This window comes from Rana temporaria, chromosome 11 (genome assembly GCF_905171775.1).
Source record: "Rana temporaria chromosome 11, aRanTem1.1, whole genome shotgun sequence".
Classification (NCBI taxonomy): domain Eukaryota; kingdom Metazoa; phylum Chordata; class Amphibia; order Anura; family Ranidae; genus Rana; species Rana temporaria.
The window spans coordinates 122,364,967-122,382,883 of NC_053499.1; the positions used below are offsets into that span (position 1 = coordinate 122,364,967).

The 17,917-nt window shown below is 44.5% G+C and overlaps 1 protein-coding gene across 4 annotated transcripts in view; it reads right to left on the reverse strand.

Annotated features, from left to right (window-relative positions):
* PLCB3 (phospholipase C beta 3) overlaps positions 1 to 17,917 on the reverse strand; it is a 268,516-nt gene that overhangs the window by 111,040 nt on the left and 139,559 nt on the right. For all 4 annotated transcript variants that reach the window (XM_040329022.1, XM_040329023.1, XM_040329020.1 and 1 more), the window contains exon 3: positions 8,476 to 8,544. In XM_040329022.1, the coding sequence (XP_040184956.1) occupies positions 8,476 to 8,544 (69 nt within the window). The remainder of the gene's footprint in view (positions 1 to 8,475; positions 8,545 to 17,917) is intronic.

Sequence of the window (17,917 nt, forward strand, 5' to 3'; positions counted from 1 at the left end):
AGAGCATTTTTTTTTCACAATCGTGTTTAGGCAAGGCCGTTTTAATGATCGGTTTGAAAAAAAACGTTGTTTTTTATAGACCCTTAAAAACTTAATTTTTTAGAACCCGAAAAACGGTCGTGGGTATGCAGCATTAGTAGAAAAAAATGCTGAAAATTAATTGATGAAACAAACATAGCGTGGGGTCCCCCTCCCAGTCCATACCAGGCCCTTCAGGTCTCTCTTTCCTGATCTGTTGGGCTGCATGTTCAGATAAGGGACTGAGTATGGATTTTGGGGGGACCCCATGCAATTTAATAACTTTTTTTGTGTTTTTTTTCCATCATTTTTAATTGCATTTTTTTTTTACTTTTAACCGTCAGCAGGGAACCCGCTAACAGTTGATGAGTCATTTGTTGTTAAGGACACGGTGGCTGGCATTAAATAATGCGGTAATTACCACCAAATCGAATGGCACGATTCGGAATTTAAATGCAAAATTCTAAATTAAACACTTGCACAATTGTTACTGCATGCAGTATTTGACCATAATTTTATAAGCCGTTATTTAACTCTTACTGAATTCACCCCATTATTACCTCCACAAATGTTCTTCTGGCTGAATCCATATAAATATCAATGACCATGGTTTTGGAATGGAATTTCCAATAAGTATATATATATATATATATATATATATATATATATATATATATATACACACACACACACACACACACAGTATATATATATATATATATACACACACATACATATACATACACACACACACACACACACACACACACACACATATATATTATAAGCTTATTGGAAATTCCATTCCAAGATCATGGTCATTGATATTTATATGGACTACCGTGGCCGTGAGTCCACAAACTACCGTATTTATCGGCGTATAACACGCACCCTAACTTTAAGAGGGAAGTTTCCGGAAAAAAACTTTCTGCAGCCCCCTGCGTATAACACGCAGGCACAGTTTACCCTCTATTTTTCAGGGTAGAAAAGTGAGTGTTATACGCCAATAAATACAGTACTAGCCATAATATGAATGTATGTAGGAACAGTCATAATTGCTCATTACATGTGCAAGCTCTGCTTCTTGTTTTTCTGTGCCACAGAACAGTGGTGCTTTACAGCTCCTTTTTTTGCAATGTATATGTATGACATGCCTGAAAACAATGAACTCTCTATGTGGCGGATCTCATCTCAACAGTTGAAATGTAAAAGCCATAGATGATTCAATTTTCTTTCCTGCAACCACGGGTTACAGAAAAGTAAAAATCGCTCAGTTCCCCCCCAGCAACACAGTTAGTGCTGATAGGGATATCTTCCCCGCTATAGCTGTCGGGAGTAATAGCATGCCATAAATTCAACAGGCTGGCTGTACCAAAGTCGATCAACGGATAGACTTATCTACAACCAGCCTTCCCATACAGGGACCAGCCAGGATTTGAGCCATCTATGGCCGGCTTAACCTCTTTCCCACCGCGCTATAGACAAAACACGTCTACAGCGCGGTGGAGTTATTCTGGGAGGACGTCCCTGGGACGTCCTCCCAGAATCCTTCTCTCGCGGCGCCCCCTGGGGCGCGCTCCCGGAATCATCTGTGAGATAGACCCGGCGCATCAAAGATCGCGGTAAATTTCCGCTGATAGCGGCCGTTTACCACGTGATCGCTCCGTCAAATGACGGAGCGATCACTTGTAAACAAACCAGCGTCATGTGATGACGCCGGTTCCTCCCTCTCCTCTCTGTACCGATCGGTACAGTGTGAGAGGAGAGGGGGAGAGGGGGTGGCAGCAGCAGCTGCTGTGGCTGGATCTGTGACAAATGCAGTCACAGATCCAGCCATCCATCCCTCCCTGTGCAATACTCTGCAATACCAGCAATACTCTGCGATAAGCCCCCCATACTCTGCGATAAGCCCCCCATACTCTGCGATAAGCCCCCCATACCCCGCAATACCTGCTAATATGACAGAAACAAGATTTTTTTTTTTTTTTTTTACAGAATTTTCAGTGTTTTTTTCTTTTATAGCGCAAAAAAAAAAAAACAGAGGTGATCAAATACCACCAAAAGAAAGCTCTATTTGTGGGAAAAAAAGGACAAAAGGGCACAATGTTGTATGAATGAGTAATTGTCATTCAAATTGTGAGAGCACCGAAAGCTGAAAATGTATCTAGTTAGGAAGGGGGTTTAAGTGCCCAGTGGTCAAGTGGTTAAACCTGGTCGTGCACTAATCAAAATTCAACCAGCTCAGCAGGGACCCAGCAGAATTTCACTCAATCAGGGTGTGACTGTCCCTGATCCCCAAAAGTCGAAGGTAGAATTTTTTTCCTCGATCAGAGACTACAGCCCACTGATCAGTGTGTTGTGACAGAATACAATATCCTGGAAGGTAGACTGGCTAAAAAAAAAAAAACACTCTAACAGTGTAAAGGCAGCTTAAAGTGGAGGTTCACCCGGAAATGTAAATTTTTACCCTTAGATTGATGCTCATTTTGTCTAGGGGAATCGGTTAGTTTTTTTTAAATCTAAGCAGTACTTACCGTTTTAGAGAGCGATCTTCTCCGCCGCTTCCGGGTATGGGATGCGGGACTGGGCGTTCCTATTTTGATTGACAGTCCTCCGACAGGCTTCCAACGGTCGCATCCATTGCGTCACGATTTTCCGAAAGTAGCCGAACGTCGGTGCGCAGGCGCCGTATAGAGCCGCACCAACGGTCGGCTTCTTTCGGCTACTCGTGACGCGATGGATGCGACCGTCCGAAGACTGTCAATCAAAATAGGAACGCCCAGTCCCAAAGACCCATACCCGGAAGCGGCAGAGAAGATCTATCTCTAAAACAGTAAGTACTGCTTCGATTTTAAAAAAACTAGCCGATTCCCCTTGACAAAATGAGCATCAATCTAATGTTAAAATTTTTTTTTAGGGTGAACTCCCGCTTTAAGCCTAGGCAAAACATTTTGTTTTTGGGAGTAGAGAAAGCCAAAACCCCTGTTGGTTCTCAAGTGCAATCCAGGGCTGTGTTAAGAGAGATTTTCACTAAGTTTCTGTCACCGTGACAACAAAATGGTTCACTGGAGAATTAAGTGGAAATATCTCTAATGGAGCTTCAAGTAGCAAACAACTTGATAGAAGTTCTAATCCTTTCCCAGCCTATCTAAAAGTAGCTGGAGACACATTTCCACTGAAGAGAACACCTAAAGCGGCTGTAAAGGCTATTTTTTTTTCTTTTTACATTACAATAAACATGTTAGGTTATACTTACCTGATATGTAAAATTACATTGCAAAGTGCGATACCTTACATTGCTTTCCTGGGGTCACCCAACCAGCGTTGTTCATTCCTCACCTCCTGCAGGTGCCCCCATAGCAAGCTGTGTACCATGGGGACACACATGTAGGTGCGCGCTCGAGCTAGGCTGTGTGCACCCATAGATACACACGCCCGGATTCAGATACGAGTTACGACGGCGTATCTCCGGATATACGCCGTCGTAACTCTGAGTGTGCAGGGTCGTATCTATGCGCCTGATTCTTAGAATCAGTTACGCATAGATTTCCCTAAGATCCTACCGGCGTAAGTCTCTTACGCCGTTGTATTTTAGTTGCATATTTACGCTGGACGCTAGGTGGCGCTTCCGTAGATTTACACGAGGAGTATGCAAATTAGGTAGATATGCCGATTCAGAAACGTACGTCCGCCCCGGCGCATTGTTTTACGTCATTTACGTAAGGCTTTTTCCGGCGTAAAGTTACCCCTCATAAAGCAGGGGTAAGTCATGTTAGGTATGGACGTCGGAAACGTACGAACAGCGTTGTATTTTACGTTGTTTGCGTAAGTCGTTCGCGAATAGGGCTGTACATAAGTTACGTTCACGTCGAAAGCATTGACAGCTTGCGCCGTAATTTGGAGCATGCGCACTTGGAAACGTTCACGGATGGCACATGCGCCGTTCGTAAGAAATGTCAATTACGTGGGGTCACAAGTAATTTAAATAAAACACGCCCACATCATCCACATTTGAATTATGCGGGCTTACGCCGACACATTTACACTACGCCGCCGTAACTTAGGGCGCAATTTCTTTCTGAATATGAAAATTGCGCCCTAAGTTACGGCGGCGTAGTGGATCTGAGATACGCTACGCCCGCCGATAGATACGATAATGTATCTGAATCCGGGCCACAGAGTGTAACTTGGCCCTTCACAGGATTTGACTGATAGTAGCAGGAGCCAATGGCAGGAAGTGAAGAGAGAAGAGCTGTAGCTGGATTGAGAGAGCACTCGGATAAGTGGTTTATGGAGTAGGGAGCACAAGTGGTAAAAAGTTGTTTTACCTTAATGCAGGTAATGCATTAAGGTAAAAGAAGTTTCAACTTCATAACCACTTTACTACTTTACCTCCCCAGCAGGTGTTGCTTCGAATTTTCATGGTCTTCAAAAGCTCCGGTGGCTGAAGAGTATGTCGGATGACTGGTTTCATGTAGTGACCCAGCCTCACTACCCAGTACTGAAGGGACATAGGGGCTGGCTCTGAAACCAGAACACAGCGTCTCCCCTGCCGGGATGTAGTCCCAAGGGAGGGGGCGAGCACGCTGAATAACCCCCAGCTAGAACGGCTTAGATAATGGGGGCAAGCTTACTGAGGAGGAACAGGAAGTGAGAAATTCAGACAAAGAAAACCATTTAGAAGGGAAATCGAAGGAAAAAGGTAAGTGAACCAACAATGCACTAGCTTAAAGGAACCAATTAAAAAACAAACCTTTACAACCCCTTTAAGAGAGAGCGAGAGTGTAATTGCTGAGCTGCTTAGGGTTCCTTATCGCAAATTTTAAAAATATAGACCTGCTCATTTGTAAATATGTGAAAGTCAGATAAACAGTTGAGGCAGTCACTGGCAGCACAAGGAATGCAGAGGGAAGCGAGGCCGATATGTCCCCCCCCCCCCTTTCTGCATTTATTTGCAAGTGCTGGGAGCCAGAGAAGGGCACTCACTAGCAAAGCAACCCTCTCCCTGCTTGCTGTGATTGGCAGCCGAGTGCCAGGCGGATGCCCTGTCAGACACCGCAGCTAGCGTTACCGGGAACCTAGAAAGAGGGAACAAAGTACTACATGCACTTTGTCCTATACGGAACTGAATACTGTAAAACAAAGTGATACAAGACTAGACTGATGGCAGATGGCCAACACATATTTACTTCACTTATCACTTACAATGATATTAAACATCAGTCACAAATGTTGGCACTGCAGCCATGTGTACTGCCATCCTACCCAGCTCTAAGGTTTGTTGAAGCTGTACAAATCAGCAGATAGACAGATGAAAATTTCCCTACTGTTAGATTTTTAAAAACATGCTATACTGGTATAAATGTATCAGGATTACCAGATAGGTGTGGCAAAAAAAAAAAAGTCCCCCCCCCCAATCCACTGTGAAGCAGAATAGAAACTAAAAGTATGTAAACAGATTATCACTTTAAAATGACAGTTCCAGAAAGTGCGGTTATTCCTCACTGGTGCCCCAAGGGCTGAGCGAGCGCCCAGACACACAGATATCTCCTAATGTTACAATTAATTCGTGTGTAGCCCCATCTGAGTTTTTTCATTGGAAATTCTGATGAATTCCACCAGAGTTTAGATATAGAACATGTTCTATTTTTTTTCCGATGTAAATCCGTCGGAATTACGATGTGATTTGGCCAGGCAAAAGCCTGATCGTGAGTACGCGGCATTAGTCGTGTACTCCACAAATCTGCCCTTTATGGAAGAGTGGCAAGAAGAGAGCCATTGTTGAAAGAAAGCCATAAGAAGTCCCGTTTGCAGTTTGCGAGAAGCCACGTGGTGGACACAGCAAACATGTGGAAGAAGGTGCTCTGGTCAGAGGAGACCGAAAATTTTACTTAGTGGCCTAACAGCAAAACACTATGTGCGGCAGAAAACTAAATGTGGTGGTGGCAGCATCATGTTGTGGGGATGCTTTTCTGCAGCAGGGACAGGTAAGCTGGTTAGCATTGATGGTAAGATGGATGGAGCCAAATACAGCAGGGCTCGACAAAATCCAGGTGCCCGGTCGCAATTGCGACAAGAAATTGTGACCTGGCACCCGCGCTCGCCAGTAATTGAGGCCGCGGTTTTGCAGCCTTCACAGAAGGAAGCTTAGGTCTGCAAAGCCGCAGCCTCAATTACCGGCCGGCGCGGGCCCGCCGCGATCACGCGGCGGGGGAGGTGGGGGCGCACGGAGACACGGGCTCCTAACTTTTTTAGCTGGCTCCTAGATTCCAAGCAAATTTGTCAAACCCTGAAATACAGGGCAATCTTAAAAGAAAACCTGTAAAAGTCTTCAAAAGACTTGAGACAAGAGGAGAAGGTATATTTTTTCAGCAGGACAACAACCCTAAACATACAGCCAGAGCTACAATTGAATGGTTTAGATAAAAGCATATTCATGTGTTAAAATGGCTCAGTCAAAGTCCAGACCTAAATCCAATTGAGAATCTGTGGCAAGACTTGAAAATTGCTGTTCACAGACACTCTCCATTCAATCTGACAGAGCTTGAGCTATTTTGCAAAGAAGAATGGGCAAACATGTCACTCTCTAGATGTGCAAAGCTGGTAGAGATATACCCAAAAAGCAGCTGTAATTGTAGCGAAAGGTATTTCTTCAAAGTATTGACTCAGGGAGGCTGAACACAAATGCACGCCACACGTTTCAGATATTTGTAAAAAATTTGGAAAACAGTTTATCATTTTGCTTCCACTGACAATGATGTGCCACTTTGTGTTGGTCTATTACATAAAATCCCAATAAATTGACATTTTCGGCTGCATGTGAAAAACTTCAAGGGGTATGAAAACTTTTTCGAGGCACTGTAGATGGCACTACATTGCAAATTCGTATGCACTAGGGTTTTTTTTTCACACTGCCGCACTGCAGTTTGGCTGCAACCTGGGTGCAGAGCAGTGTACCCATGGATTTCATACAGATTACCCATCATATCCAACCTTATTCCTACACCCATTTCCTTCAAAAGGTAATTTTTTTTAGCAAGTTTGAATCAATATCAATAATAATAATAAAAAAAAAAAAACACACTACACCTTATAAAACAATATGAACTTCCTGACCTGTGCTTCACGTTCCAGTCATGATTATATATCGCTATTATATAATGATTATATAAGGGGGCACAGACCACAGACATACCGTGTTTCCCCCGAAAATAAGCTTGGGTCTTATATTAATTTTGGTTACAAAAGACACAGTAGGGCTTATTTTCGGGTGGGTCTTACCATTTAATGTGCCGTCTTCTCTCCCCCCCCTCTCCCTGCTTAATCCCCAGTGTGGACTGAGTTTAAATACTTGTAAAATCCTATAATCCACTCTTTTACAGTATTATATAATGTACAATGTTTGTGTTTCTGTAATATAATTGTGCCAAATACCTTCGTTATAGCGCCGCTCTGCGCTTTTGTGACCCGCCGGAGCTCTCTTCCCCACATTTATATTATACAAACACACACATTGTACATTATATACTACTGTAATATAGTGGATTAAAGAATTTTACAAGCAATTTAAACTAGGGCTTATTCTCGGGGTAGGGCTTATATTGAAGCCCTCCTGGAAAATAACGCTAGGTCTTATTTTCGGGGTAGATCTTATTTTGGGGGAAACACAATAGTATTGTTCCTCCACCCTGGGGGAAAGGGGGGAGTGGTGGGACTGAGGCCTGTCACATGAAAAGTAAACATCTGCATAAAGTTTTACTCATTTACATCTCTGGATACACAATTGTTATTAAAAAAAAATTTAAGAGAAGGTAACCTCTGCTTATAACTTCTTTCATCATATGCCCAGTTTCAATTGGAAAAAATCTGAGAGGTAAGCCAATGGATCTGAAGGGTCATATAGCATGCATTTCATCCTGCACTTGAGAGTTACAGGTGTTACATACAGTATACAACATTGAAACGATGCTGTAGTATGCTGGTAAACGCAGATCCAAGGGCACACATGAATACAGGAATGAATGTGCACCCCAGGATGCAGACTGTCTGGGTCCAGGAGCATATTTCCGTATCTGTGCGCATTGATACCCTTCAGATCTGTATTTGCCAGCAAACGGCATTATCTTGTCATTTATTTGTACAGGTGACTGTAGACAACACCTGTGACTTCCATGCCCAGGATTCTGCACACTGTACAACTCTGTGAATGAGTACAAAGAACAGAAAATATTACAGATTAAGGTCTTGAGGGATCAGTTACTTTGCATACAAGCAGGCCTTCCAACATTAGAAAGTGACAAAAAAATTATTTACCGGTAGTTATCTGCTATTAACAACTACAGGCAGGTTTTCGTTAAGACCAGAGTTCTCTGCATACCACTGACAATGTACACTTCTGGATGTACTATACAAAGCCATTGATTTAGTTATTTGCCCAGAGTACCATGCGGTCCTTACCTTTGGTATTTTAGCATACTTTCCTGTCCGCGTGTCTCGGATTAGGGTTATATCTAAAATATCAACTTCCTGTAAGAATAAAACAAGACACAAAATTACTGACAGTTAAATTATCTCATGAATACCCACAACACTGATTGTATCTTTGTCCTAGTTGCGGTGACATTCTATAAAAACAAACAGCTATAAAAACGCACGTGTGGTATGCAGCACTGTTCCATTATTCAAAAAGCTTATTTTCTGGGTTTTGCAGAAAAATAAACTGTGACAGGGCTATTTTAACCATATGATTACTTTGGTGATCATATATGTATAGCATTTTTAAAACTCCACTAATATGCATATTGTGTATTATTCTATTTATAGTGATTCTTTGAATTTATACATCTGATATTTTTACGGTATATTATTATATTTTATATATAATTCTATATTATATTATATACACATGTCCAGAACAAGCGAGCAATCAATCTCAAAAGAAACGGCAACTGCAAGCTACAAATCTAACATTAGCTCTCATCAATTGAGGCCCAACAGCCAACATATGCCCTAAATTCATTTTGGAACTGATAAAATGTACCGTCAAATAATGAGAATGTATTAAAAGGAAGTGTACATTTCTGTGGGTCACAAACAGACTCCGGAGGGGATCTTCCAAAACAGTAAACGTGTCCTTAGAGAAATAAGAGGACTTCCACTGCCAACTTCCTCCTGAAAATGGCATTTGCCTTGCTGTTAAAGCGGGGTTCCGGGCATAATATATATATATATTTTTTTTTGCAAGCTAAAATCAATCACATTAAAATAGTCCCTAAAACATATTAATAGCTCCCCAATCGTTCCAGAAATCATTGCAAACACTTATAGCCTTATATCCTCCAGCTCATGTTGTGGCCGTATCCATCATATGTGTGGGCATGTGAAGCCCAGTTCCTTTTTCTTTCTGGTTTTCAGGGAGAGGTGCAAGCTGGGCGATTTTTAGGCACTGTAATGCCCAGAGACTCCTGGGAAATGAGTGTCATCATTTCCCAGGAGGCAATGGGGTCTTAGGACAGGAAGTTGAACCACCTAGGACCAGAAACTAGGCAGATTACGAAATTTGCCTAGTAACAGCCAGATAAAAGTGAGTAATTTTTTTTTTTTGTTTGTTTACATTAAAGGCAAGCTGAATATATATTCCCTGTTAGGGGATAGGGCATGGGACTGTATGAATGCAGAAGGGAAGTGTCCAACGATTGGTCGTGGAATTAATGTTAGCTCTGGAACCACAGAGAACATATGGCAAAACGGAATTTATAAAAAATATAATTTTATTAGTTGACATAATTTATACATACAAAAGCTAAAAAACATTCATACAGTCCCATGCCCTATCCCATAACAGGGAATATATATTCATTTCTCTACCCGGGACGGCAATGCAGTTGGCTACTCTCTTTTTGTCCATTTGTGCAAGCTCTCTATATACACTTTTTTTTTTCATTAAAGGCAAGCTGTTCATAGAAAGTTCATTTTTAGGGTAGAACTCCGCTTTAAATACTTTCAAAATGACTGTGCTGCAACAAGAATGTAGATCAGAAAGGTTAGGGACCTGTCAGAAGTCCTTATCTGCATGCTTGTTCCGTGTCATTCTTTCAAAGTGCTGAAACAAGAGCATCAGGATGACAGTCAGGAAAATAGTGTTTTCAAAGGAAAGCCGTGTCCCAGGGCATTATCCAGTCTCAATTAAAATAAATGGTTTATGTACATTTAATACATATGTTGCCAATCTGAATTTATTGAAAATTTTACATAAACAAATTAGAAAATAGAAACAAAATGCAATCAGATGTTGAAAAAGTAAAAAATGTTGCTGAGAAGATTGCAGACAAGAATTACATACAGATATGGTAAACCATGTAATATAAAAAATAATAATAATTTCCATATTCGGAGATACAGGTAATGGGGGGTGTTCTCTCTAGACAGTGGTAAATGCATAAAGAAGTTGGAAAACAAAACTGACCCTACATAAGAGTACTTCCGAATAAATTGCAAGGTCAATCAATGCAGGGCAGTTTGGTCTGAAAGAGAAGAGAAAAGGGGGGTAGGGGAGAAAGAAGGTGGGGGGGTGTGACGGTATCGGTATGATATCCCCGTCAACGTTCCCTTCTTCCCATAACGAAAATCACCCCAATATTCCACGAGGAGGGATATCCCTGGAATCGCCCAGAAAGCCACACATGAGACCAGCTTACTGCTTGAACAACACAGACTTTAATGTTATAACACACAGCTTATATGTCATTTCCAAAACTGTTACAATGACAAATCTCCGCCCCCCTCACACTGGGGCTTCCATACAGATGACTAGGTAGACACGACGGGGCCGATGCTGAAACACATTTTCTTTAGACAATGACATCAATGACGCTGAGCACTAGCTGTACTGAATACATCAACCAGACCGCTCGACCCCGCATATAGAGAGATAATTACCACAATGAAGCAATCAGAATAATTAACCCAAGCCACTTAAACCCAGCTCTCCTTCACACAACACAATAGATCAATTAACCTTTAGAAATAGTGAGGGGACATTAGCACATCAATAACCTGGCTAGCAGGGAGCAGTAAACTGAGACCTATAGGCAAATGTATCACAATGGCCCCCCTTTTGCTCCCTGCTCCGGCAAACCCGGTTGGACCTTCCCTGGTCCAGTAGGGTTGACGGGTTCAGAGCTATTAGTCAGAGGTTAACTCCGTTTGGCATGACTGACCTCCCTTGGCAACTGCTTCAGACTCAGGTATGTCACCGGGTCGTCAGATCACACGCCGGTCAGTCCCCAAGTCTTTGTGCGATCTGCAAAGTCACCAGAAGTCAGTGTGAAGACAGCGAATGGGTCTGTGCGCCGCCGTCTAGGTGTCCCGCTATGGGAGGGGGCAGGTTATGGCTCTGAAGTGACAATCCCAGGAGATTCATAAAAAAGAAAAAGTTATATTTGTTGAAATGCTGTAGCACTGGTGCTCAGAGTCCGGGGGGGGGGGGAGGGGAATCAGAGCCCCATAAGGTCAGCCACCCCCTGCTCCCTCCGCAGCCGCCGGTTCTCCTCTTGGAGCTTCTCCAGCTCCATCTCCAGTTCATGCTGCTGTGACCTCAGGTGGTTGTTCTCCTCCTCCATGCGGCTTATGCACTCCTCCAGCTCTATGTACTCACGGATCAGTTCCTGCTTGCTCATGTCCTGCAGGCTCTCCACGTGGTCCTTCATCATCAGGAACTGGGTGGTGGTGTAAAAGGCCACCGGTGGGCCCTTGGCGAACATCTCGGCACGCATCTGGCACGCCCGCTGCGACTCCCTCTCCTCCAGTCGCTTCTTCTCCTCCCAGGTCAGCTTGTTATACGGCTTCCAGGACCTCTTCTTCTTGAAGGGTGGCCGGCGGTGCCTCTTTCTGCCCAGCTCCCTCCAGGGCCCCTCCGGCTCAGGGCTGTCGCCCATGACCAGCTGACAATGGTGTTCCCTGTTGTCCGTAATAACAGATTGTACCATGAGGGCTTCGTAAGGGGTGCCCAATGGTTCTTCCTGACCCAGCTCCTTTGGATCCCAAGCCGAGTCTACACAATGGGCTGCTGCTGGTGGGCGGTACCCAGGTTGAGACCAATTTGACCTGGTGTTGTCATTCATGGGGCAATTCTGCTTGAAGTGACCCAGCTGTTTGCACCGGAAGCAGCGTTGTTCGTTGCCCTCCTGGCGATGATAGCGAGGGCTAGATGTCACCGGTCTGTTAGGAGGTTGGTATCTAGCGGTTGGTGGGTGTGAGGGCACCGTTTGTGGTGGAGGTTGTTCCTGTGGTGTGACCTGGTTCGTCTTGCGAGTATCTGCATATTCATCCGCCAACTTCGCGGCCTCTGGTAGAGTCATGGGCCTGCGATCTCTCACCCAATCCTTGACGTCCGTCTGGATGTGATTGTAAAATTGCTCCAGGAGCATTAGTTGCAAAATGTCCTCTGCGGTGGTGGCCTGGCTGCTGTTAGCCCAGTTAGAGGCCGACCGGGACAATTGGCATGCCCATTCCGCATAAGAGTCTTTCGTGGTTTTGCGTGAGTCCCTGAACTTCTGTCGGTGGGATTCTGGGGTTACTGCATAACGAGCCAGGAGCACTTCTTTAACCCGGGCGTAGCTATGAATATCCTGATCTGGCACGGTCCGGAAAGCATCAGAAGCTTTGCCTGACAGTTTGCCTGACAATATTGCAACCCAGTCTCCTCTAGCTATTCGGTGCAGGTTACATTGTCGCTCAAAATCCGCCAGGAAGTTATCAATCTCACAGTCCTTTTCATCAAAAGCTTTAAAAGCGCTAAACGGAATCTTCCTTGCGTCTGCTGTGCTGTACTCACTGTTCGTAGAAGGTGCGGCTGCTTGTTGGACTGCTGCCAGTTTTAACTGTAGCTCTGCGTTTACTAACATGTCCATCACTTTCAGTACCACATCTGGCGTTGGGTTCGGGCCGAACCACGCTAGCTTCTCTCTCATTAGCTTGTTGGCTGGCGATTCCTCCTCCTGAATCACTGGTGTCTCCATCTCTTGTACTGCTGGCGTTGCTGCAATCCCGTCCTCCTGGTCTAGCTCCATTGATTCTGCTATGATGACCCGCTTGGTTTTGTTGCTAGCAATCCTTCCACGAACTTCCAGTAGTTCTTCCAGTGTCTGCTTGGAATCCGGGTGTGAAGGGGAATAGAAGGGAAAAATCCCACCGCTACCAACCAATTGTGACGGTATCGGTATGATATCCCCGTCAACGTTCCCTTCTTCCCATAACGAAAATCACCCCAATATTCCACGAGGAGGGATATCCCTGGAAATCGCCCAGAAAGCCACACATGAGACCAGCTTACTGCTTGAACAACACAGACTTTAATGTTATAACACACAGCTTATATGTCATTTCCAAAACTGTTACAATGACAAATCTCCGCCCCCCTCACACTGGGGCTTCCATACAGATGACTAGGTAGACACGACGGGGCCGATGCTGAAACACATTTTCTTTAGACAATGACATCAATGACGCTGAGCACTAGCTGTACTGAATACATCAACCAGACCGCTCGACCCCGCATATAGAGAGATAATTACCACAATGAAGCAATCAGAATAATTAACCCAAGCCACTTAAACCCAGCTCTCCTTCACACAACACAATAGATCAATTAACCTTTAGAAATAGTGAGGGGACATTAGCACATCAATAACCTGGCTAGCAGGGAGCAGTAAACTGAGACCTATAGGCAAATGTATCACAGGGGGTTCTAAAAAAGAATACAAAATGGGTAAGTAGCAAGAGGGAGAAAAAAAAATAGGGGAGGAGGAGAAGAAGCGAAAAAGAACGGATATGGCCCACAGGGAATAATACAATACAAGAGAAGGTCGTCTTTTAGTTTTTGAAATAGTTTAAACCTTCCAGGAGAGCCAGTTTTGGCGATATTGATCACAGATACCCAATTCACAAGCAATGAGAGCCTCCATGTGCTCAAGATGGTCAATCTCACAAACCCATTTCAGAAGAGTTGGAGTCTGCATTGATTTTTAATGGTGCAAAATAACCACATGGGCCGCTCTTAGGAAATTTTGTAATAGGTCCTTAGGCCCCTTTCACATTGAGGCGTTATTCAAAAATAGCGCTGCTATAATGCATGAATAAATATTGCCCTGCAGGCTTCAATGTGAAAGCCCGAAGGCTTTTACACTGAAGAGGTGCGGTAGCAGGACCGCTCCAAAAGTCCTGCTAGCCACATCTTTGGAGCGGTATAGGAGCAGGGTGTTTACCGCTCCTATACCACGCCTTCCCATTGAAACCAATGGGAAACTGCGGTAATAACGTCCGCAATGCGCCTCTGCAGAGGCGCATTGCGGGCGGCATTAACCCTTTTTCGGCCGCTAGCGGGGGTTAAAACCGCTAGCGCCCGAATATCGCGGTAAATACGACGGTATAGCGGCGCTAAAAATAGCGCGGCTATACCGTCACCGCACCTCCGCTGCCCAATGTGAAAGCAGCCTTAAAGTGTTTACGCGAACCAGGAATAATAGAAAGCAGTAGCATTGGTCATAGTTGTATCAATGATTTTCACATACATCTATGAATTGGAAGTCCAGAGCCTATGAACAGGAAGGAGTGCATGCCCGCCATAGGTGGATCAGAATACCCAGACTCTATTGAAAACACCAGCAGAGGTCGGTCACCAATGGATAGCGACTGTTAAGGAGGGTTGGGCTCCTGTGCCACCTTGATAGTAATTTGAAGCTCTTGGCTCATGGCCCCTACTGGCTAAAGATAAACAATGATAAGTATGAAGGATTTATCCCAGTCTTCTGATGGGATAAAAACGTCAAGTTCTGTTGCCCAGCGATCTGTATAGTCCAGAAGATCAGGATGTGTACAGTACACAGGGATGTTGTATATGACTGAGGGGGTACGATCAGGTGTTGAGTCTGGCATGAGTAGATCTTCAAAGAGAATTCGGTCCCTACCCAAGGTTCCCTATGAGGCAAAGGCCAAAAATATGACAACTGTCTATATTCAAAAACAATAAGTAATGGACATAGATCCAATAGAAGTTATCGAAGAAAGAGGGGGTACCATCCTGTATAATCTGAACCAGCCAGCAGGGCCTGGAAATTTGCCAGGTCAAAAATGTTGTGAGAAGGTGGAAAATTTAAGAGCCAGTTCACACCAGACGCAGTTCCGTTCTGCGTGCATTTTTTCTGCACAAAATGCATGCAGAGTGTTTTCCATGTATTACAATGGCCCTAGTTGGCTCTAGTTCACACCATGCAGTCAGTTTCCGGTGCAGAAACTGACCGAAAACTGACTGCATGGTGTAAACTAGAGCCATTGGAATACATGGAACTGAACAGAACTGCGTCTGGTGTGAACTGGCCCTTAAGTTCCCAAAGAGGGTAGTCATGCCCCACAAAAGATGATAAAGAGAATCTATCCCAAAGGTGAATTGTAAAAAAAAAAAAAAAAAAGGGGGGAGGAAGAAGCCTCCTTAAGACAAGCATCAAATTTCACAATATTGGCCCGGATTCACAGACAGCGGCGCACATTACGCCGCCGCAGTGCATCCCCCTGTGCGCTATGCCGACGCAGCGCAGAGAGGCAAGCACTGCATTCAGCAAGCTATTGCTCCCAACGCTGCGTCGGCGTGGCGTAGATTTCGAAAGCGCAGGCCGGCGTAGGTGGAAGTGGGCTTGACCCATGCAAATGAGGCGTGACCCCATGCAAATGATGGTCAGAGCGCCAGACAAGTACATTTAATGAACTGCGCATGCGTCGTGCCATGGACGCATCCCCCTGCGCATGCTCACAACCACGCCGGAACTGCCTAAGATACGCCGGATCACTGCCTACGCCATGAACGTATCCTACGCCCAGTCACTCACACTCACGTCCAACGTAAACTACGTAAAATACGCCGGCTTGTATTCCTTGGTGCAGACCTTTGCATGTCTGCTGCTGGGTTACACCTCCTTTATGGGGCTTAACTTTACGCCGGACGTACAACTTACGCGCACCACTCGTAGCCTGCGTCGGGCGCACGTATGTTCTTGAATCGCCGTATTTTCCTCATTTGCATAATTGAATGGTTGATCAATGGGAGCGCCACCATGCGTCCAGCCTAAATATGTACCCACGCAATGCCGGCGTAGGCAAGTTACGTTGGCGGGATGAAGCCTATTTTTAGGCGTATCTTAGTTTGTGGGTCCGGCACACAGATACGACGGCGCATATTTGCACTTACGCGGCGTACCTTGAGATACGTCGGCGCAAGTGCTTTGTGAATCCGGGCCATTGTGTTTTTTTTTTTTTATTGTCGCTCTATTTTTGTTTATAGCGCAAAATATAAAAACCGCAGAGGTGATCAAATAGCAAAAGAAAGCTATTTTTCTGGGGAGAAAGGGGACACACATTTTTTTTGGGTCCAATGTCGCACGACCACGCAATGGTCAGTTAAAGCGACGCAGTGCCGTAACGCAAAAAATGGCCTGGTCAGGAAGGAGGCAAATCCTTCCGTGGCTGAAGTGGTTAAGCAGCAAAAAACACACACTATTTTTCCTTTGAGCAATTTTTTCTTCTAAGGCCCGCAGCGGGAGATTACCAAGGTGGCATTGGAGTTGAACTGTAAATTGCTCTAGGTCATTGTATTATACAAATGCACCATGTAACATGCTGCGCAATATGTCAGTCCTACACAATCGAATCTCTGTTAGACTAACACTCTTCTGTGATCTGTACTTCCTGACCTTTAGTCAATCCAGTTTTTGTAAATAAAAGAAGCAAAAGAAAATGTCAGTGTGTGTGTCATTTAATGACATCTGTACTGCATGTGCATGCATATGTTATTGAATGCATTTACAATCATACGCATTTGTGTACACAGGAACAGGGTTTGGCTGGGAGGACAGTGTTTATCTCAACATAGAGGGGAGGAATAGACAGAGAATAAAAAATGTAAACACTGAAACCAACTTTCCCTCCTCCTCCTGACTTCTACAGAGTCCATCATCCCAAGACGGGACCTGACAGCGCCAACGCACTAAGAATGAGGCACTAGCATAGCAGAGGAACAGAGACGAGGAGAGTGTATAAAGGTGTGTGGTTAGAAAACTGAATAAAAACAGAACAGGAATTTATGTAGGGGAAGTAAAGGTAGCAAAAGACTGAGAGGCCGTGGGAAATAGAACGAGAGAGACTGCATATCCATCCGGTATCCAGATGTGGAGGAGGGGTGGGGGCCCAACTGGACACATCCAGATGTGTCAAAGGCTCAAGGAACACAAGAGAGTTGAATGTACCAAAAAAACAAAGGGGCTGAAGAAGAAAAAAAAAAAGTGCCACTAGGAAGGAGCAAAATTTCATGAAATGTTAACGTGCCAAGTGATCAAATCTGCGTCAAGAAATATCCAGCACACTAACAAATCACAACGTCCTCTTCAAGAGAAAGATTGAACCAGGACTGTGAATGTCTCAAAGGCTACAATGGGGAACCTAACTGCTTATAAAATGATAGTAAAGGTTAATTTCTGTTTTTTGCTCTGTGCAATGGTTTTACACAGAGCAGCCCTAAACTTCTTCTTCTTGGGTCCCCACCAACGCTCCTGGCTCTGCCCCCTTATCCAGTGCCCTCAATAGCAAGCCGTTTTCTATGGGGGCGCTGGTGTGCACTCCCTCCCTAGCCCTGCTCTATGCATTCATAAGACACAGAGCCGTGGGCTCATCCCCGCCTCTCGCTTTCTCCTGATTGGCTTACTGGCTGTAATTGACAGCAGTGGGGGGGCAATGGCTCTTGCTGCTGTCTCAGCCAATGAGGAGAGAGACCAAGGACAGCCAAGGCTCCTGTGCACATCGCTGGATCGAGAGGGGGCTCAGGTGAGTATATTAGGAGGGAGCTGTGGGGGGA